The 22,884-nt window shown below is 50.8% G+C and overlaps 2 protein-coding genes across 6 annotated transcripts in view; one reads left to right on the forward strand and one right to left on the reverse strand.

The window, feature by feature from the left end:
• Positions 1 to 10,645, forward strand: part of LRRK1 (leucine rich repeat kinase 1) — a 67,900-nt gene extending 57,255 nt beyond the window's left edge. For 4 of the 5 annotated variants that reach the window (XM_021406961.1, XM_021406959.1, XM_021406960.1 and 1 more), the window contains exons 30-34: positions 817 to 934; positions 2,173 to 2,289; positions 7,029 to 7,864; positions 8,440 to 8,541; positions 9,693 to 10,645. In XM_021406961.1, coding sequence (XP_021262636.1) covers positions 817 to 934; positions 2,173 to 2,289; positions 7,029 to 7,864; positions 8,440 to 8,541; positions 9,693 to 9,870 — 1,351 coding nt within the window. In that variant the 3' untranslated portion in view covers positions 9,871 to 10,645. Of the gene's footprint in view, positions 1 to 816; positions 935 to 2,172; positions 2,290 to 7,028; positions 7,865 to 8,439; positions 8,542 to 9,692 lie in introns of those variants that run through there. The other variant, XR_002441746.1, reaches the window with a different exon arrangement.
• Positions 13,389 to 22,884, reverse strand: part of CHSY1 (chondroitin sulfate synthase 1) — a 61,793-nt gene continuing 52,297 nt past the window's right edge. Inside the window, exon 3 of the mRNA XM_021407085.1 lies at positions 13,389 to 16,878. Coding sequence (XP_021262760.1) covers positions 15,286 to 16,878 — 1,593 coding nt within the window. The 3' untranslated portion in view covers positions 13,389 to 15,285. The remainder of the gene's footprint in view (positions 16,879 to 22,884) is intronic.

Consider the following 22,884-nt stretch of genomic DNA (forward strand, 5'->3'; position numbering starts at 1 on the left):
TTGTGGTGCCTGGCCAGTCGTTCAGCGCAGGCAGTGTAACTATTCCTGCTGAAACACATGGGACCCACAGATGTAGTTTGAATACGTGGATGTTGTCCAGATATTCACAGCAGTATATCTCAGGGAATCTGCTTCCTGACTGGACAATCCCATTGCTGGAGATGGCTGAATAACTAATTGCTTCTATATGACAGATTCCAGGACATGTGATTGCCTGTGTAGCATTTGGTCAAACATCTGGGCTCGCAGATGTGATTGTGAATATCCAGTTGTTGTTCAAACGCCCAAAGCCAATAAACTCCCCCAAACCCAAAACAAACAAAATCCTTGTAGTTGCAAAAATATTTATAGGTCATATTTATAAAAGAATTTATCAGGTTACGGATCGTTGCTCTTATGTGGAGGAATTGTCATCTTCTGTTTATGTACCAGAATAAGTGATGAAGCAAGATAATACTGAGGCAGTGAACTTGGAAAAAGAGCACATATTCTCTTGAGAATCTTAATGGGCAAGGAAGGCTGAGACCTTGCAGCTATTAATTAATGCTCTTCAGCTGGAGCTGCTTGTCTCACAGCTGAGTTATAGTAACTGGCGATGGAAGCGCTCCTCGTCCATTTCAGTGCAAAGTCGGATAGCTGAGCTTAAATCTTTGCAGAAGCAATCGCACATCTGCCCCGAGGAAGAGCTGTGGCACATCTTTATGTCTCTTCCTTTCTGAGAGCCCTGCAGCACCATCCGCATCACTCGGCCAGAAGTGCCCTGTGCGCGGGTTGGAGGCTGGCTGCTGGCTCCAGCCAACGGTTTGCTCTTTTCAGAAACTACACGGTGGTGAATCCAGAGAAGGGGGTCATAGAAGTGGAGAGGATGAGCTGCCCCGGAATGAAGCTGTGCTGCCAGCTGAAATTTCAGAACGCCCTCTGGGCTGCCACCGAGGTAAGGCCGTCAGCGCCCTGCTCCAGTGCTCCTCCTCACAAGGGACGCAGCTCTACAGCCTCGTCCATCAGCAGAACTAAGAGTGGTGGAGGTGATGGGAGCCCGAGCTGAGCAGCATGGCTTCATACTGTGTCGGTGCTGCCTGCTATTCGGCTGCTACCCAGATCATGGCTGTGCCTCCTGGTGTTCGGATCAACCGTGGGAACCTCGGCTGCCCGAGGTGAAACTGTCCCGGTTGGGGCATATCTGCACCCGGGGGTTCCATCTGGGAAATGTCCTTATCTGCAAGTGATAAAGGGAAGCAATGAAAGAAACCATGCGTCGGGGTGGGGTTGTAAAAACAGGCCCAAGGGGTTTGGAGTCTGGTGGGAAATGGGTACCCAAGTGCAGCGTTTGCCATGGAAAACCACAGCTGAAAAGATAAGAGTGAGAGAGCATGGCTGGTTTATCTCTGAGCCTGCATCCGCCCATCAGAAAGGGCTGTGTTAAGTGTCAGCCTGTTCTGACACGGCCATTTGACACAAGACAAACAAAAGATAGATGGAACGAATGGAAATGTTCCTTGACGTTCAGTTTCGGGCTGGGGGGGAAGAGGCCACATGTGCTGAATATATAATCTGTGTTGGGTAACTCACGCAGCTGGCGCATGGAAGCTGGAACTGAGCGAAGCTGTTTATCTTCCTTCCATGTTGGAATATGAGATATCTGGCTTTTCTGTCCACCCAAATTGAGGCAGGGCTCAAATACTCCTTTTTTTATTTTTTTTCCACAACAAGAAGTATAGAAAGAAGTATAATTCGGAGGTCTTACGGCGTTTTATTTTCACCTTTTTGATCAACATTGAACGTGCTGCTGTTCCCCAAACCAGCTGCTCTGTAGTAGATAGAGGTGTAGAGCAGGTATGCATACGGTATAATACTGTCTGAATTGACAGACTGATGCAAAATAACACGTTCAGGATTTGTTCAGAGTCAGGGTTGCCAAATGCTGGTTTAGATATGCTGCTGTAACAGCTGTAGTGGTGATTTTGGTTGGGTTTGGGTCGCAGCTCGTTCTGGGGAGGGCAGCCCCAGGTTCTACCCATAGGCAGAGGAAACAAAGGGAAATCCAGGCTTTGGATATAAAAAGAAATACAAATAAAAACTGTTTGGGAAACAGTTGGATCTCTTTCGGGTATGAAAGTGTAAAAATCATGAGAAGCGATGGAAATTCATTGACTTTTATGCGCTCTTCCACAGGACCAGAAGATTTCGGTGTACAGGCTGCAGGGCATGTGTCCTCTGAAGGCCCCACAGAAGGGTTTGGACTCTCCTGCTGCTGTCAGCTGCTTCCTGGTGATACCTGTCGTTAAAAAGGTACGGGGGATTCCTAGCTCTGGCTCAGGAGGGGTGCTTTACTGAAGCCAGGCTGTACTTATCTGGGCCAGGCTGCCAGGGCTTGTGCCACTTGTCACCAGCCAGCATCGAAGGAGTTAGCAGTATTTGGAGGTGCAAGAAGAAGGCTTCGGGTCTTGGTGCCTCTGCCAGCAGAGCAAGGGACAGCGGTGTGGGCATGAACCCGTGTCAGGGGACCAGAGCTGGCACTGCAAACTCAGCTGGGAAAGTAGTCCAAACAGATCAAATTCCCCCACGAGGAAGTTTTCCAGCTGTGTTTCCACATCGCTGCAAGACAAGGTTTAGGCTGATCAAGCAAAGCAGAGGGGACATGAATGAGTAATTAGTATAGGGATTTGTTCACTGTTAATGCAGGTCTTGGGTATACCCTGGCTCCTGCACTCACTCTTTCCCTGGGACGTGTGCATGCTGTTGTTTGTGTGCACAGTATCACCTAGGCCCAGCCATGCTTCCTTTTGGTTTTGGATGAGAACACTTATGCATCACAAACGCAGTCTAAGAGCTGCCACCTACGAGTGATAAAAAGTTGTATGCTATCTAGCTAGTTCTGAAACTGCTAACATCCAATTATTGGCAAGAGGAATCTGACGTTACTGCCTATTGCGGGCAAGTCTGGGGGGATGTATAAAAACTGCTCTGGGGCTAAATGACCTCCGGTTTGCCTGCAGCACCTCGAGTGAAAACACATAATTATGCTCCAGCGTTACTGGTAACCGTGTCATTTTTGCAGATGCCAGTGGGCTGCTCTAAGGCTGACAGCTCAATACGGAGCGGTTCTCACGGGGCGACCGCGGAGCTGTTTTATACCACGTGTCCGTTCCCGTTATTGTCCATTTCTGGCTGCTTTGCTTAGGCTGCTGTCCGCATCCAGGGCGGGTGGGTAGTGTGAGGTGTACCCCTTGCCTTCCAAACATGGTGTGAGGAGGACTGGAGGAGGGCACAGAGCTGAAGTTGGCAGAGGGACGAGTTTCACCCGTCGGGAGGCTGCGTCTGTCGGCTTTCTTTGGCTCTCACATCTGCCGTGTTTCTCGGCTGTGCAGTTTCATTTCTGACGCTTAGGGCACATTGCTTTTTCGTGCTGCCGGAGGTTTTGTCCAAGGCAGTCGAACGAGTCTTTTGCTTTTCAGCTTTTCCACTGTCACACAGCTTGCAAAGCCATTCCTTAGGGGTTACGAGTGGCTTTATGTCTCCTGGTTTCTATTTTCAGTTTGCGGCTTGCCTAGAAAATGTCATAAATAATGCCAGGCCCTACAATAGTAATATTGAGTCTAGACACCTCCCTTCCTCCCCCGACCCTACCCAACCTTCCAGAAATCCACATCCCTTTGCTGCACATTTTGGTTTATTGCACTTACTTTTTCCTCTCTCCTTTCGATGAATGAATTTGGCAGTGAAACAGCCAGAGCAGCAGCCGTGGGGATGTGCAGACCAGGCTGGCAAGAAACTAAGCCACTTTTCGAAGCAGCCAGTCCTTCCCATAAAGCAAAGTGGAAAGCTTACACTTGTCAAACTCACTGCAGAGCACAGCGAGTTGTATCAGAGCTATCACACGGTAATTATTGTCCGGTGGAGGAAAGAATTGCTCGCGTTTCCCTGGGAAGAAAGCCTTCAGCTGATGAGATGTGAGGTAACTCGCAGTCAGAGAGCTGCTGAGGGATGTTGCTGGGAAGGGGAATTCTTTATGACTGCCTTGGGAAGGCTGATCCAAAAGAAACAGTTTCCAAAACCCGGTTTCTCATCCAAAGGAAGCATCATGGAAATTTAAAAGCAGCGGAGAGGGGCCCAGGATCCAAATCTCACCCGCCAAGGAAAAGTCTTGTACAATAGGAGCTTTTTTGTTGCGTGGTTTCTGTCACCAGGATCATCATTTCTGGCAAAGAATGTAATTTTCAGTAAGTGGAAAAAAAAAAAAAAAGCCCCACACACAAGTGGGTTTAAAAAAAAGAAAAAAAAAGCAAAACGACCCCTTTCTACATTGATTTGCAGCATTCTTATAGAAAAATTATTCGGGGAGAGAGAGAGATGTGAATGGGTGCAAGCCTCCGGCCTGCTGCAAAAACCTGGAACGCGCGGAAACAAAAGCTGCATTTAAAGGCTGCAGCGCTCCGTGCCAGCAGCGCCGGACCCTGTGGGAAGGAGGGAGGAGGTGAGCAAGGCCATTTTTGGTTCAAACCTGCTCCTTGGGGCCGTCCCAGCTGCTCCTGTCCTTAGCTGCGAGGACAGGACGTCTGGAGCCAGCTCGCCCTCTTCGCTGCCCATCGCGTCCCATCACAGCCCCGCTCCGAGGCCTTCCTCGCTGGCACAGCGGGGCTGCTGGCAGGACGCGCGCTTCAAATGCAGTTTTGTTGCTGCTTGTTTTTGTTGGCTCCTTGCGGAGCTCGAATGTTGAAAATGAATTCTGAGAAAGTTACTTAAGGTTTCTGGAGCCTGCCGTGCTGCCCGTCCCTGGTTGCTGTTGCAATAGCCTGGATCTGAGGGGTTTGCCGCGCTGCCCTGCCCCACCAGCATCCCAGAATGTCTGGTTGCACCTGGGCAGCCTTGGCAGTGCCCCTCGTTGTCCCTGTTAGGCCAGAGATGGCAGGGTCTGAGTTCTTAGTCAGACAGCCGGGGCTGTGAGTGATGAGTGTCCCAAAGCATCAAGTACCTTTCAGGTTTGCTTCCACTGTAGGCTAGGCAGGCTGAAATCCGGCATAATTCATCAAACTCTGTAGGCGTAAGTGATGCAGCTCTGGGGTATTGGTTTCCCAGTCCCACCCCCTGCCATGGGCTGGTTGCCGCCCACCAGATCTCCAAAAGGGCATCGTGATTGCTCTGAAGTGGCTGACACTCATCAAGCAAATAATGATTTTTTTTTTTTTTTTGAAAGCTTTGCTTGGATAATTCAACATTTACAAAAGCAAGCGAGACAGAATGACAGAGCAGACTGTAATAGTGCTGGGTGCCGTGCTAGCAGCAGCTCAGGTGGGCACACCTGTGTTATGTTTGAGCAGTGCAGCCGCAGCATCAGGGAGTCCTCACCCTCTTGAAATGTGCCCGATAACGAAACGGGGCAGTAATTTTCTGAAGGTCACCAGAACAATGAAACGTGACCGTTTAATTTCAGATGTTCCATTTTTAGCAAGGAATATTTGCTATGTGGGGTCCTTTGGCCTGAAAACGTTGGACCGTTTTCACCAGAGATGTGGGCTGTTCTGCTTTGCTCTGTTTTAAATAATTGAACTCCTCTCCAAAGGAAAGAAAAAAAAATCTGAAACCCAGCTTGTGCACAGCATCGTGCCATGTTCCAGCCTCTTGATGCAACCCCCTGGCAAGTCCACGTCCAAGAACCTTTGCACCAGATCCACTTGGCAGCAGGGACGTGGCACCGAGCGCTGCAGGCCACTTGGGTTTCTTTTAATTAGTGGTTAGAGGATTGGGACTGGGCTGAGTTGGAGTCCAAGTCCCATTTCACAACTTTCCACTTGCTTCCCTAGTTTTTCCCATTACTGTAAAATTCTGCTGTGATTTGGATTAGTCATACGAGCGCGGCACACTGATGGCTTTACTCATACTGGGTATGCAGATAGAATGGATTAATCCCAGACTCTTAATGAACCTTGCAAACAGTGCTGTCCATTAAACTAATACTACCCCTGTGCTATCTGCCCCTCGGTATTGGAGAGCAGCTCAGGGTACTGATTTTGGCCTCTGTGGAGCCAGAGCCATCTCGTGGGGCTGGCACAGCCACAATCCCTGAAGGTTTCCCTTGGCTTCGAAGCAGCCAGCGGTGACGCCAGGTCCCCATCCCATCTCACAGGGCTTTGTGCCATGGAGGGCTGTGGCTGTGTTCTTTGGTTCCATTCGCTTTTGGTTTGTAACAGCAGCAAGAAAGCCCTGGGCAAAAAGGGTCTTTTTTTTTTTTTTTTTTTTTTAAAGAATTTATTGCTCCCCAGGGAGGAAATAAAGGCCTTTGAGGTGGGTATTGTTTTATCTGCTGCACAGATGGGGAGTTTCTGGTACAGCCCCGAGGTCACGGGGAGTTAATTCCCGAGAGACCCATTATCCCAGCCTGTTTCACAGCCCTCTGCAACGAGCGGGAGGCGCTGGGGACGCACTGAGCCGTGGCCTTCTCGCCAGCTCCCGTGCAGGGACGTGGCGGTCCCTGGGCAGGGGCAGGATGTGAGCTACCTGCTGCTGTGCCGTGGCATGTCCGTGATCCCAGCCCCAGAGCACGTCCCTGGGAGCCGCGCAGCGGTTGGGTGCGCAGTGATCGCTGTGCGCTCGCCGAAGGACCCCGTCCCTCTTTCCGTTTCCTCCTGCGCTGCTTCCATTCCTCCCCTTGTCTGATAGCAATAGCTTCGCCGTGCTTTACTCCTTTCTGGATATGAGCCGGGTTTCTACAGCTGGATTCCTAGGATCACGATGGCTGTCTCTGAACGTGTTCCAGCTTGAATGTGTTAACCTTGGGGGCAGGCTGCCAGGCCTGTCTATCCTCCCTTGCCAATAAAGAGGGAGGTAATACTGGGTGAGAGGAGTATGGCTCTGCAGCAGCTCCTGTGTGACGACTTCTTTTTATGTTGCTGTTATCGCTGAGTGATTTGGGGTAAGTTACTGGCACGCTCATAGGATCGTGAGAGGCAGCCAGCGCCTCGGGGATGGAAGGCTTTTGTCTGGGGGAGAAGTAAAGAATCTGGAGAGAATCTGCCAACTCTTTCTTGCAGAACTCATACATGGTGCTGGCCGGCCTGTCGGATGGGCTCGTGGCAGTGTTCTCGGTGGCCCAGGGCATCCCAGCGGACACCTGCTCCTACCTGTGCTCCCACACAGCCAACAGGTCCAAATTCAACATTCCCGACGATGACCCGCGGCAGAACCCGTACCCGGTGAGGGCCATGGAGATCGCCAACAGCGGCACGGAGGTGTGGTACAGCAACGGCCCCGGCGTCCTCGTCATCGACTGCGCCGCGATGGAGATCAGCAGGAGGCTGGAGCCCTTCGGCCCGCCCTCGGCCATCTCGTCCATTGCCTGCAATTCGGAGTGCCACGGGGAGGAGGTGGTGTGGTGTCTGGACGAGAAGAGCAACTTCCTGGTGATGTACCACGCCGCCACCTACCAGCTCTGCGCCCGCTACTTCTGCGGGGACTGCAGCCCGCTCAGGGACATGTTCTCTGTCCAGCAGCCTGCCGCTGCCATCCCCGCTGCTCCTCCCATCAACCACAGAGCGCTGGAGGGGAGCTCGCTGGTGGACATGAGCATCATCTACAGCCCGGAGGTTGGCACTCAGATCCTCAACCACCAGGACTCGCTCACGGATTATTGCTCCGTGTCCTCCTACTCCTCCTCACCTCCCAACAGGTTAACCCGCTGCCCCTCCAGCCTGCCCAGCTCGCCCACCAGCTCTTCCAGCGCTCTGCTCTCCACCGATTTTGAGGAGGCTGACAAATTTCATGAACTGAAGCCTTCCCCGGATCACGACGCTGTGCCGGCGGGTGACAACGCGCAGCATCTCCAAGCTGTCAAGATTCTGCCAGTGAAAGACCTCATATGGATCCCCAGGTAAGTGGGTCGCTTCCCAGGGCAGCTTGAGCCAAATCCCTCCTGGGCTGAGTAGCGAGAGATTAGCTGGTGTAATTCAGGGACTTTGCATGCCCACTGTGATTCACCTGCCCAGAAAATCAAGCTGTCATTGAGAAATTGTGCTCACGGTACAGCGGCCCATCCATTTCTCCACTCGTTTTTAAAGATATGGGATGCTGGGCAGAATGGCCACATCTGAGGCCTCGTGAGATTGATTTCAGCAGAATGGAATAGCGGATGGTGAGCTCAACACCCAGTTTCCCTGGCTACTGAGGAAACAAAGAGCAGCAGGCAGCTTCCTTGCTCGGACGCGGCTCTGGCACATCCCGCTGCCTCCTGTTGAGTTGATCAAAACCTCTGGAAATGTGGTTTGCCAGTTGCGGGGGCTCTTACTGCAGCGGGTTCAGTCACTTCTTGGTGATGCGGCAGGGCCCCTCCATGTCACTACAGGAGGGATTGCAGCAGGGAGGACGGGTATCCAACACGGGTTTTGCTCAGCTGCCAGCAGTCCCCGTTTCAGAGTGCGTGTGCAATCTCCCTCGTTTCTCTTCCAGGAGAGGAGGGGATATCATCGTGATTGGACTGGAGAAGGAATCGGGCATGCAGCGGGGCCGAGTGATCGCCGTGCTGAAGGCCGGGGAGCTGGCACCCTACGGGTGAGGCTGAGTTGAGCACCAGCTCCAAGGGGCACAAGGGGATGGGTTGCAGATGTGAGGGCGAGGTGCTGTGACCACAGCCTGGTGTCCAAAAGCCACCTGATGGGCAGAGCACGGTGTCGGTCCAATCCTGCCTGCTGCTGCCTCCAGGTACTCGGAGGGCACCGGCACCTGGCAGGGGATGGCTGGAGCTTGGCAGGCTCCGGCCCTGTGTTAGGAACAAGCAGTGTATTTATGCAGAGCGCAGCGCTTGTCTGTGGCTTCATTCATGTGGATCAGGTTGAAGTTCTGGCTCTAAATGAGCACCTTTGTGCTGTCGGCAGTGACGGGCCGGGGGACGGCTCTGAGAGCACAGGGGAGAGCAGTTCTGTACATGAATGTAAAAGGTTTCATCCAGCAAACGAGAGTCCGAATAAATAAATAGCTGCTGGAGAGATGGGGGTGCTCCTGCTGGTCACTTAAATACCAGTCTGGGATTGTACTATTTATGTCCAAACAAATGGAGGTTAAGCACTGCTAAGGATTATAAATGACCATTTATTACCACTGGGCAAACACAGCATGAGATCAAAGCGCTCCTGCCATTCCCTCGCCTTGTTAATTGAGCGTTTTTATCAGTTAGTCAGGAGTCGGGCTTTCTCGGCTGTAGGGTTGATTTTATTTTACCCAACTGTTAAAAAGAATCAGGGGAAAATGAGGTGCAGAGCCACAGCCGTTGGGCTTGGGTTGGGGCTGCCATGGGGCTGCCACTGGCTCGCCTTGCAGCACTGCTGTCCGATGCCACCCACCCCATCCCAGCCCATCGCTCACTTGGGCTGGAGGCTGCCCCGAAAGCACCCGGCTGGCAGCAGGGATTTAACAAATCAGGAGATTATCAGCAGCTTCAGAATGTTATGGCAGGCTTACGCGTGTAGCTTCATGTTTGGGCACCTGAATCCCTAACGGAATCTTTTCCCGTGTCACTGAACCACGTGCGGTTTCTCATTCCTCCCTTTGCTACGCTCTCCCTTCTCAGGGCTTTGCAGCTTATAAATGGAGTTTCCCCAGCTGGAAAGGGCAGCCCATGAATCGGTGCCTCCCGGGTGAGCGGCCCCGCTGCTTAGTGGAGCTGCTCTCCACCCTGATGCCATTCTCTGCTCTTCCTTCCCCAGGACGCTGGTGGATGCTGCTCTCGTAGCAAAGGACACGGTTGTGTGCTGCTTTCAGAATGAAAACACCGAGTGGTGCCTGGCTGTCTGGAGGGGCTGGAGCGCCAGAGACTTTGACGTTTTCTACCAGGCCTACGAAGAGCTGGGCCGGCTTGAAACCTGCATGCGGAAGAGGAGGTAGTGCTCGTGGCACTGGAAACCGAGGGCTGATGGAAGAGGGAAGCGTCCTGCTCCGAGCACGCAGCCCCACGCAGGGAGGGGATGGGGTGCACGGGGGTGGCGTGCCACTGTTTTGCTGCTAAAGAGCTCCGTGGGGTTTTGGCAGCAGAACCCAGCAGGGCTTTGGGGACGGCCCAGAAGGGGCAGGATGGGCGCTGGGCGCTCTCCCTGCAGCCGAGAGCAGGAGGTGGCTGCAGCTCAGGGAGCGAGCGGGCTATTGAATTGCACTCCTGCAAAGTCAGTTGTAAAATAGAGCTGATACAAAGCAAAGCCACTTGGGCTGACAGCTACTTCCTGATGGGAGAGAAGGGAGAGCTCTGTGACCAGGGAAGCCCATAAGCTGCCTTTGTTCTGCTCCTCTTTCTCTTGGTAACTGCACTCTGGAGTATTGGGAACACAATAAGCTTCATTTGCCTGTGTATCTGCTCAGCTTCCGCCGCCGCAGCTTTTAGTTTGTCTTCATTAGTGGCCCAGGATGCTTTACTGGCTCTGAGTTGCACTTCCTTATCCCAAGCGTGTACAGCGCTGTAAAAGGAGCCTGGCTCCGTGCCCTGTGTAAAGGTGTACAGTTTGGACTTTTTTTTTGTTTGTTTTTCTATTCTGAAAAACCTGTGTGAGCATCGGCTGGGCAGGCCGAGGCCGAGCGTGCGGATCTGGTTCACGTCTGTTGCAGGCTGCTACAACACTTTGTCTCTACAGAAGGGTACCTTCAAATAAAGGGATTCCTCCCCACCTTGGCACCACGTCAGAGGCGCTCTTCGTGGGCAACCTGCCGCAGGGGTTCGGGTTTGCAGCGCGTGGTTGTGATGCATGGTGCCTTCCCTTCCAGCTTCATGAGCAATCCCTGAAGCTTTCATTGGGTCCCGCGTGTATTCTTTACAGAACCAGTATCTGGAAGAGCCCCGGTGGCTCCGCATCACCCTGAGCAGCCCAGGCACAGCTTCATGCTCCGCTCCCCAAGCCCTGGGCTTTGCCCCGCAGCTCTGGCCCCAACCTCTCCATCACCTCGCTGGGCATAAAGCTGCCTTTGTCCCGTGGTTACTGAACGCCAGCACCGCGCGCCCGCCCCAGACACATCGTAAAGCGGCTGCTCTGGAACTCCCGCTGCCGGGAAAAAGGGATGGGAGGGAGAGGGGCTGGAGCTGCAGGGAGAGCTGATGGTGCTGGGAGCGAGCGCGTCCCAGTGGGCAGCAGTGGGCTGGGAGTGTGGGATTGGAGCCCAGAATCAACTTCCCAGGCGTCCTGCTCCTGTAACCCCAGCATCCGGCTGCTGGATACTTGACCATCCCAGGGGCATCTCAGTGCAATTTTGGGACTTAAAAATGCATTTTCAGCTAAAGGTGGCACTGGGGCTCTTCTGAGCCTTTTTGTTTTTTGTGAGGGGGGGGGGAGACCCCAAAATGGGAGGCACCTGCACCCAGGTGGGCTGTGTGCTGGACACAGGACTGCAGCATCTGCACTGCAGAATAGAACCGAAGGACGGAGCCGTTGCTGAGTGCATGAGGCTGGCAGACGCTGGCAGAACACACAGTGTAGTCAAGGAGTGTCTCAGCTGGGAGGGAGGAGGAGAGGGGATGGGAACATGGATGGGATGAGGAAGGGAATGATGATGGGGGTGGGATGGGATGGGATCAGGAAGGGCGTGATGATGGGCTAGTGATGGGGATAGGCATGAGGGATGGAGAAGAGAATCGGGATGGGATGGAGAAGGAGATGGAAATGGGAAGAGGATGGAGATGAGGAAGGGGGATGGGGGATAGGGCTGGGGAAGGGACCAGGTGCCTGCTTCCCTCCTGCCCAGCCCCGTGGAGCTGCCTGGGGCCCACCTTGTGCTGCTGAGACGCCTAAAATGCCACCTGCAGAGCCAAGGCCAACGGAGCTATCAGCCATTATCTCCCATTTGCTTTGGGTGTTTGCTTTATCTTGGCATCGCTCTCATGGCTTAAGCTGTGCCTTTGGTAGGAGCCCTCTCACTGAAAAGTCAACAAAGCACAGAGGTGGGGTTTTGGTTTTTCTTTTTCTCTTTGTCTTTGTTCTTCAAGGAAACAGAGAAGCGGAGCAGGGCCCAGTGAAGCTCCCTGCACTGGGATCCCCGCTTCCAGCCTGCTGGAAACGCTGGAGCCGATTCAGGGCAATTAAAGCTGAGGGTTTTATTGAATTAAAGCGTGAAGGCAAATGCAGCCAGCCTGCTAGGCAGCCCCTGATATTTTTGAAGCTAATTCCATTTTTTTTTTTTCCACCCTGCTCATAACCGTGCCTCATGGCGGGGGCTCGCAGGGCCCATCTGCCCACATTCTTCAGTTTCAGCACAGCATCATGTGGACTTGCACTTTGCTTTCTTACTAGAGCAGAGGCAAATGCTCTGACTTCTGCACTAATTCGTGGCTCAGATGTTAGCAAGCCTCTCCCTGCACCAAACACATGCAGTAAGTTAGGAGCAAAGCGTTCCAGCACCAGCCTGGTTTCCATGGAAGGTTGGGTTAGCACCTGAGAGCCAATGACTTCCACCTGCTCAGCCTCTCTAAGTCAGGCAGCAAAAGGGCTTTTTGTAGTATAAAATGTTTTTTTTTTTTTCATAAGGTTACAATTTATCATAGACGGCTGTAATTGAAAATTTAACCTTTAAATGATTACTTTGAAGCTGTGAGACCATAAACAATGCGGTCAATTAAGACGTGGGGCCTCAAGAGCTGACTCCAGCCTTGGTGTAAACCTCCCTTGGCTCCTCAGGCCAAATTGGGGACCAAAGCTGAACTGCAGCAACCCAACAAAACCCCAGCACCAGATGGGGGCTTTTCGTTCAAGGGCTTTTTCCACTTACACGCATCCTGCTTTTACAGGCAGAAAAAATCCAACATAATCATAAACTTTAGTAAACACAGTGCAAGCATAGGGCTTTTTATTTTATTTCCCATCCTCTGGTACAGTTCTTTAGGGGCTGTATTCTTGAGGCTCTTCTCTGCAAATGCCAGTTGCTTCTTTGCCCAGTGCAAACACTTCTCATCGTGGGAAGCCCAGGGATGACAGACTTCAATTCTTGCATTAAAAAGCCCCACACCAACACTGAGCAACTGTGATAAAACCGACAGAGCTCTTAAAAATAAGTACCCAATGCTTCTAATAATTACTTTTACCGTGTCTCAAATGCACAAAACATTCCTCAGTTATTCAGCCTCAGCACTGTGTGCGTTTCACGTGCACAGGGCTTCCTGCAGACATCTACTCATGATTGGACCAGGTGATCTTAGTGGCCCTTTCCAACCTGAATGATTCTGTGATCTCTGGGAGCAGCAGAACCACTGGAAAAGGGAACCATGGGAACCAGGAAGGCACCAGATCCAGCAGTGATGGGGCCCCCCACCTGCCCCACAGCCAAGCCCAACGCTTGCCCCATACCAGACCCCTGCAGCATTCCCCCCTCCACCCCCCTGTGCCCACGCTGGTGAACAGGGACGGACTGAGGCAGACGACATCAGGAGCTCCGATTGCAAATAAAAAAAACCTTTATTGCATCTTAGAAGCAAGTCTTTAAAAAAAAAAAAAAAGAAGAAGAATTCCATGCACTGAATCCATCCAAGTACCTACATCCTTGGGACTGTCACCAAAAAACGATGAACATCTAAAAGACATCGAATCTACACTAGCTGCAGTTCATAATCCATACACGTGTAAACAATGGTTATTTTTTCTATCAGAATAGCAATTGCTCCATAAGATCCCCTCCAACGTGGCAACAACCTTAGCATCGGTTTCTCTCCTTTTCTTTCGCTATTCTCCACTTCCCAAAGGGTAGGCAAAGTGGGACTGAGAACAATGAGACAAAATGGTGCTGGAGGATACGATAGAAAAATATATTGTTCGCTGGTTTTTATTTTTTGTTCCTGCTGAGCAAGATATTTACAGGTAGGTGGGTCCCGATACATCACCTGCTTCAATGACAACGGCCATTCACTGCGTCAGTCTCAGTGTAAAGGGTTCCCTTTCTGGCTTTAAGGCACTTTATTTTGTATGTTTGCTCTAACCTTGCTAGGTGTTCCTTCGTAGGGGTCGTCCTTTCCTCGTCCTCAGCCTCCCCATCCGCAGTTCCTCTCCCAATACCACAAGGACTCCTAACCTTTCTGACGTCGTTCCAAAAATGTTAAAGAAATTGGGGGGGGGAGGGGGAGGGGAACAAACAAACAAAAAAAGATCCGTGAAAAAAACAAACAAACAAAAAAAAACATTTTAGAAAGTAATCTTTGGAGATCATTTGCTGCAATACGATGTACACTACCTTATCAGTGAGAAGATGCAATACATTCCTAATATATATATATATATATATTTACACACACATATATATATATATAAAATATTAAAATGACTAACAGATATTCAAGGAAAGGTCAAGAACCTAAAACAATGGATATTAAATAAATTAAAGGTCTATCAGATACAGGAAAAAAAAAACAGAAAACAAAACAAAACAAAACAAAAACCTAGTAATCAAATGTAATAATTGTTCCCATTAACATTACGTAACTGATCGAGCGAAATCAACGCGATCGGGTGCAGCACGCTTTGCAGAGAAGTGTTTGCAAAGTTCTCACGAGGGAGCTCTCCTTGTTCCGTGCGCGCTGCCGCTTCTCCGCAAGAGATTCTCTTTCCCTGCGTTCCCTTCCGCCTCTCTCTCTCAGTCTCAGCTCTAGGCAGGACGGCGGTTGAGGATAATACACAGAATCCACCACGGATTCTTAACGCAAGAGATCCGGATCCGGACCGAATAGAAAAGACAAAAGATTTCCGCCTGGGCTGCCTGGCTCCGTGCACTCCCTGCAGGCTGCCCGCCGTGACGAGGGGAAGTGCATTTGTAACCCAAACCATCGGGCCTTGGGGAAAACCTCCTGCAAGGAGTGCCCGTCCCACGGCCGCACCCATTCATTTGTGTTTGCGATTGCAAAAAGAATGGCTATCCTCAACCAGCAGCGGAATCCGTGCCCTGTGGCGGTCACAACAGAACACTCAGACACAGCGCGTTGTCCCTCGAGCTCCCAACCGACAGAATCCAGCAACGGGAAAGGTAGGAAACAATCTGTTGTTCCTAAGGGAGTTGTAATTCAAGTCAGGCGCCTGCAGATCGCTCAGGTGCCTCCGGAACGGTGGGTTGGTTGGTTTTGTCTGAAGGCAAATATTGATCCCAGTTTCGTTCGAAACCAAAAAACACAACAACAGAAAAACCAACGGCCTCGTCCTTCTCCACGTGAGCGCTTTGTAAGAAAACGACGATGATTGCTAAAATATATCCCGTGTGGTCTCTTAAAAGTGAATTATCAAAAAACATTTTCCCAAAAATAAATTAGATAATTAAAAAAAAAGTCTTTCCCAGCATAGCTGGACATTAGGCTGTCCTCACCGAGCCATTAGTATTGCTGCTTTTCCCAAAACTGGGGTCGTTTTTTTCAAACCATATTTCAGCCAGCTGCTGCGTGGACCCATATGTGGAAGCTTTGGACCCCAAGCACATTTTGTATTGTTTTGGATCAAGATTAGGGTCACAAAAAACAGGGTGATGCACGTGGACGACTCCAATTTCTTGGCTTCGGAAAGTTTTTAAGCCAGCTTGTATGACTTTGTTGAAAAGGTCGACGTCTTCAAGGCCCCAACCCTGGATGGAGACGTCAAAGCCCCCCGCCCGAAGAAGGTCTCCTTTGTAAATGCAGGTAATACCAAAGCCATAGTTCCTCCAGAAACCTGTTTTCTGGGTGAAGGCAAAATGATTGTCACTAGGAACCTTTCCACTGTACACAATCTTTGGATCGTACTGGCTAAAAATGATGGGGAAGTATACTTGTTGACCCAAAACTGTATTGGCTCGACACCTCTGGAGGAATTCTGTGGTAAACACTAAGTCAACATCGCAGAAGAAAAGTAAAGACTCGTTCTGGAACTGAGAGGATCCGACTTCCAGAGCCAGCGCCCTCGAGAACTCCCCGGACACCGGTAAAACCTGCATGTCAGCCTTGGGGTATTTGGAGCGGTACTCTCGCATCAGGTCAATTTGCTTTGCTTTGTCAGGGTTGGAGTTGGAATTGAAGAGCAGGACAACCAGCTTGACGTTCTGGTTGGGAATGAGGCACGTCTTCTCAAAATTCCCCATGAACCTTGCAAACATATCGAAACGTCCAGAGAGAGGAATCAGGATGTTGATCTTCTGGTCTTTGAGTTCCTTCCTCTCTGCTCTGGATCTGCTGAGCTGGAAGGGAACAAACATCTTCAGCGAGTTGGAGAGGAAAGACAAGGATCCAGAATCCTGGTTGATTTTGCTGGCCAGCTCTTTGGCGTCCATCTCTTCATGCTCCATAAACTGGATCTTGCTGAAGGTCTGCTGCAAGTACGCGTGCCTCCTGACAGGGACAGTCATCTTCTTCCCCTTGTGTTTTTTGTAAAGCAGCAACAAGTCGAGCACATACTCTGCTCCATACATGGGGTTTACCCTGCGATAGCCATACTGTATCTCCTTGAAATCGATGATCCTCCCCCTGGTCTTAGCGTTCGCGTTGATCATCTCCATGACCTGCATCACGATGTCATCCAGCGCTTCCCGCTGGGACGAGTCCATTCCCCTGCGAGGGGGCTGCCCGTCAGCACCGGAGTACAGGTACTTGCCCGTAAGGAACTCCCACTCCAAGATCTCCTCCCGGTGCCGGGGCTGGAACCGCATGAATGAGGGCGGCATGCCCAGCTGCAGGTCCTCTTTGTGGACTTCTGTGTTGCTGTATTTGCTCATCAGGACAATTTCTCGGTGCAGCTGCACGGTCCGGTGACGTAGCTCTGCTATCTTGCGGCTCAGCATGTAGCTGTGCAGTCTGTACTGGTAGGGGGGGTTCTTGTTCGGGTGCAACGTTATAGCTCTGTGTATTTTGCTGTTCCTCAGGTCTCTGATGTAGCCTTTTTTGTTCTGCTCATAGTTTTCATAAAACAGCTGCTGCATCTGGAAGAGAGAAAGGACAGGTTAGAGTCTGCAGCACTGTGCTGGACGTCAGCCCCATGGGGATGAATGCCCCCGGCTCGCAGGGCCAGGAGGCTGAGTAAGCTGCTCGTGGCTTTAGGCACAGGTTGTAGCAGTGCCAGCTGCTAGTCAGGGAAATTAAGAGGATTATTTGTTGTAAAAACGATGTAAGAAACATCTACCATGGATCAGGGATTACTACTGCCCATCCTACAGACACCAGGCAAACAGCTGAGCGGTACGGGGATCCTGAGCTCATTTTTTCCCAACAGCACAGCATCACCACGAAAAAAGCCACCAGGCATTCAGTACAGAACTGTCTGCTATGCTCCTGCTTCCCGTGGGCTTTAATAATAATAAAAACAATTAAAAAGATACCATATATAGTAAGTACGATGGCGGTTTTTCCATTACGCCCAAATGCTGTTCAGGTATGAAACACTACGGCCTACAGGCACGAAAACATGGAGCCTGCCCAATGCTCTGGTCAAGATGCTAAGTATGATATTGAAGCACTGCACTGCCATAGAGAAATGATGATAAAGCAACGGCTCCCTTGTCATTTTAGAACGTCAGTGGAAAACAGTTAAGTGCCTGAGATTGCTGGCAGCAGCTCCCGAAGGCAGGTAGCACAGGATGTGTGCGTATGAGGGAATAAAGGGATCCTTCAGATGGAAATTGCTGTTTCAGAACAACCAGACAGCGAGCTGGGAATGGACGCAGAAGTCTCACAGAAAGCCACCACGTGAGCCAAGCAAGCAAACAGCTTTATGCTTCTCGGCAGCTCAGGCAGCAGCTGATACAATGGAAGGCAGACGTGAGCCAGCATGACAGTGTGGGAAATGAGCTCAAAGGAAAACGAGGAGACGGAACAAATTCTAACCCCCGCGGTCAAAGCCGTGCACCAGCCTAGACGAGGGATGTTCTAGAAGATCAGGGGTTGAGTTGGCCAGAAGAGCAGGCACACCAGCTTTGTTTCATAGAGACCCAACCACATTATCAATAACAGGATTTGCCACAGGTGATACAGTCAATAAAGTACATATAAAAAGGCTGTAACAATAGCAAAGAGCTAAAGTCCAATATCAAAACAGAGGAGAAAAAGACTCAAATCTGATGACCATTAAGCAGAGCACTCAAAGGAAAATCATGTGGCCAGAAAGGTCCCTTTGACAGACAGCACAAGCGATGCCTCCACCAGCTGCCCCGACCCAGAAGCACTGTTATATTAGGCCTTCAGCTGCATTTTTCCCATTATTGTGGACAGACAGTGAATCTCGGGGATCAACTCACACCTGGCTTCAATCGTCGCTAGCGAAACAAACCAGATGTGCACATACTTCGACCTGCAGCTCGGCATCTCGGTGCGGGCAGCAAGGAGCGATCTGCTGCGGGGACACACTGCAGCCTGCACTGCTTCCTCTACCAGTAACACCCGGCTGCTGCCCGCTGGTAAGGGCTCGAGCAGACCTCCCATCACACCCATGTAGGGTCAGTCCTGGAAGCACGATCTATTACAAGAGCAGCCAAGCACTGCAGGACCCACACGTGTATCTCACTGACTCCACTGACCCACAGTGCATATAACACGAGAAGTATTAAATACCGCCGGCGTTCTCACTGACATTTTAACTACCATACAACCACAGGCGCAGGCTTTCTGCGTTTGATAAATATTCTTAAAAATGTGTAATTATGCAACTATTATTTAAAGGGAAGTTAACAACAGGATTTAATTTCCAATGTTGTTTTCAATTTATACAGTAACAAAATCAAGACCATGCAGCCTGGACACGTTTCTTGTCGAACTGCCATCTAGGGCATTTGGAATTAGCTGCCAGAGGAAACCATGAAAGCGGAACGACCTTTAGCTTACACAACAACGTTTTAATAGGATACTGATGGGTAGGAAAAATGTTACAAAACTTCCCCTTGGAAGTACAGACAGGGATCCCCAGCAAACCATCCTAAAGAAAATTAACAGGAGTACTTAAAGAGAAGGCTTGACGCGCAGGAATCACGTCCTAGGTTCACTTCTGGACGCCCGATAAAACTTGCTGCCTCTCCTGAAATCTGGCTCACTTGGAAGCCTGAACTGAAGATAAAAGAGAACTCTGCATGATTTCACCAGTGCTTCAACCCAGAGCAATTTAGAGCAGAAACATCTGCCAGCGGACACCTTGCCCCAGCCAAAGAGACGATGGCCAGCCAACGAGAGGCATGGCAGCTGCCAGACGTGCACACAGCCCTGTACAGGGCAGGGCCAGCCCTCGGTGCTCTCCCCAGGAAGCCTCCCCTCCGGCATCCCACCTGACCCCTGGCTCTCAGCACATGGAACGTGGCCACGTCTCCATCCATGAGCAGGGCACCAGAAGGGTTAACCCATCCCCTACAGGGAGCACAGCTCACAAACTGCTTTCCTACAAGCCAGGTCCAAGTGGCCAGCAGCCAACAGGACAGTCCATCCCTTTGCCGACCCAACGCTCCCAAGCATGGCCTGCCCAAGGCCTTTCCTTCGCCAGAAGCAGCCCCAGGTGGGTCGTGTTTTCTCACCCATGTTTGCAAAACCACAGGTGAATTCCTGTAAGAAAGGAGCAGCTCCCCCTGCACAGGCTGATGGCTCCACCAGCACGAATCCATCTGCTCAAATCATTTCAGCTCTGCTTCTTGCTGCAGTCCCCGGGCTCCATCACTACCAAGGGCAGCGTCCAACCACGCGCTTCTACCTCACTTGGGTCCCAAACATCGCCTGTTAGCTTAAGTATCTCTTGTGTTGAGATTGGTGGGCAGGAGAAAACGGCAGAGAAAGGAATACCTGGGATGCGTTTGTTCCTCCCACCAAGCACACCCACAGCAGAGACACGAGCCCATGCGTACTCGTCTCACGCCGGCGTTACGTGCCAGCTTTCACATGGCCGTGACGAGCCTCCTGCTAGCTGAACTCCTGCAAACGCTGCCTTCAGGGAAACAGGTTTCTCTATGAGTCTTAAAAAAAAAAATTTTTTCAAAAAGGACCTTTCACGGATATTAATTTTGCAATGATTATATTCTAAGCATGCTTTATTCTAGCGCAGAGCACTGAGAGCGCAGGGATACAAAGAAGAGCTAGTCTTTATTGACCACTATTTACTCTAGACCTGTTGAAGCCTTAAAAACCCTAATGTTCCCCAAACCATTAGAGACTGAATGTTTAAACTGTGGTACAGCTGTTGTGGGCACTCCTGGCTCACCTCCAAAAGACCAACTGAAAGAGAGAGTGTTATGTTCTTCATTTTAAATGAAGAAGTCTTTTGCAGGCCAAAAAAAGTGTACTGGAGAAAATGGACTTAAAAAATAAGAGCAGTTTATGCAGAAACTGGCCCGCAGCCACGGATTAGCCCCTGAGGGCTTTCTCTCACAGCTCCAGATTGTACTGGCACAGCCCGGAAAACACAGCCCCACAAGTCTCATGAAAATCGTGGACAAGACAAGTTGTATGGCAGGCCTCGAAATGCCCGAGATGGGCTTTAAATACAAAGCCAAGCTCATTTCAAAAATGAGAAAACTGGCTAATGTCACTAGGTGGGGAGCACCTCACCAGCGAGGAGATAGCAGGGAGTTTAATTTGCCAGCACAGCTGCTTCTCTTTCCATAACACTGAGTGGATGGATGGGCTGCCTCACCCACGAGCCTTGAGTGCCCACCTATCTCCTCTCAAAGTGCTGGAGAACACAGGACAAGGATCTCAGGCAGGATTTGGCAACCTCGAGGTCACTGAACTCCCAAGACATCTGCGAACTGGAAGTGTTGCTGCTGGAGTTTAACCTTTTGCTTGCAATACCAAGTCACTGTTTAATTAAACAGCTAACCTTTTGCCCATGCTTTCTCGTTTAAGTAAGAAGAAAAGCTTAAAAATTACCTATTCAAGTGTGTCAAACCAAGTGGCCTTTAAAGTAAAGAATCATAGAGTGGCTTGGGTTGGAAGGGATCTTAAAGATCATCTAGTTCCAACACCCAAGTAGTCCTAACTTGGCAACAGGAAGGAGAAAGCCTGCACAAATTAATCTATCTTCAAAACAGGCACTGTGTACATCACCTCTGATCTTGAATGTGATGGTCTTCGTTACCCCAAACCTACAGATGGGAGCAAGCCCCACGCCTGGGAAATGGCTGAGATCCTCCTGCCATGCCGCAGATAACCTCTCCTCTTCTGGCCCTGCATTAAATACTCCTAATCTAAACACAGATAAGGGTCCTGGCCCACTTAGTTGGGAAGCAAGCCATCCTTCCGTAGGTCTCTCCGTTTTTGGATAAGGGGGACAATTGAATCAGACCCAACCTGACAAGGAGGAGGAAGATGAGTGCCACCACCGGCAACTCTCCCAAGTTAGCACTGCTCACCTCATGCAACATCCTTCCCTCGGGTGTATCTGACACACAAAGGATGCAGATGCTGCCGTGCACTCCCTAAAGCCTGTGGCTTCTCCAGAGACACGGATTAAGGCTTTAAAGAACCTGACCCGAGAGCCTCTAGTACCTTAGGAGAAATGAATGTGCCGTTTTGGGATACCAAGATTCAACGGCGCAAACCTGAGGAGATCTGGCAGCAGCTGTGGGCCGTGCTTCCAAAAGGCTCTGATTTAACGGCAACAAAAACAAATAAAACACCACTAAACATTAACAAATGTTCCATCCTGCGGCTGTCAAACAAGCAGAACATCCTAGGTGTTAATAACTAATTATCGCAGCTATTGCTTGAGGAAGCGTGCTCGGGATTTGTTTCCAGCATCATTTGCACATTACGAGGCCTGGTGAAAGCCGCCATTCTTGCACATGGCTCCGGCCCAGGGGGCGAGTGATTCAGCTCTCCCTGCCCCACGGAGAGGGACTGCCTCCCACCGCACCCAGAGGGGAGCCAAAACCCGGCAGCTCGTTTGATCGTTTCAAGGCCAGAGCCGGGGATGACGCCAGATTACTTTCCCACCATACATACTGCGTGGCGGGGTTTCTCTTTCTTGTTGTCAGCTCCTCACTTGCAGACTCTGCGGCATGGGCAGAGGACAAGAAAAAGTTGGTTTTCATTACGACTTTCAACAGGCCCATGAAAGAAGCAGGCGGAGTCGTGGAAGCCTGGATCTGCTCTTCCTCATGCGAAGCGTTAGGATTCCGAGGAGCTGCGCATTACCCCAGGAGGGCACTTTCTTGGAGATGATGAGCAGAAAGCTTCTGACACCCTGGCAAACGCTTCTTGGATGCTGGAAATGAAAAGAAGGGACTACAGAAGAAGACCTCTTCTGGTCTGCCATGTGATTTTCCACCATATGTTTTCAAGAGGCAGTAATGTAATCATTTAGAAATACTTTTGTTCGTGGGATTCAGAGGTTCCTGTTTGGGAGCGACTTTCCACACGCAGTGATTTTGTAAGAGCCACACCAGATGAGGAGCCCTTTTGCTCCCCAAACACGTGGCAAGGCCACCACAAGCTGCTGCTTACAGGGCTGGATATGTCCAGGCATCACCCAGCTCGACCAGCACAGCTTCCCAGTGTGACACATGCATGTTGGTGCCCCCGGCCCTGGGAGGCACACAGTGCCCAGGTAACACAGGACAACACCAGGGCAGCAGGGCCAGGCTGAAGGACAGCGCTGAAGCAGTGCAAAGCCCTAAGCCTCCCTGAGCCTTCACAGGATTACAGTGAATTTAATTAGGCGACGATTTGGCCTCACGGTAGCTACAGCCGCAGCTCTTCCCTGGGTGTACAAGTGAGGTGGGGGTGGGTTTTCAATACCAGGATTCATTTTCAAGACGTTTGGCACTCCCAGCCCAGGCAGCGCTGCTTTAGATGAGGGATCCGGCTGCCTTTCCTTATGGCAGCAGTCCACGCCCGCTGTTTCTGATCCCTTGTGAAGACTCGTGGCAGGAATAGATCTTTTGGAAAGGGGTGAGAGGGGAGCTGGGAACGCTGAACAGAAGCACCGGGACAGAGCCAAGCTCCGAACTGCAGCCCTG

Source organism: Numida meleagris, chromosome 9 (assembly GCF_002078875.1).
Source record: "Numida meleagris isolate 19003 breed g44 Domestic line chromosome 9, NumMel1.0, whole genome shotgun sequence".
NCBI classification, from domain to species: Eukaryota; Metazoa; Chordata; class Aves; order Galliformes; family Numididae; genus Numida; species Numida meleagris.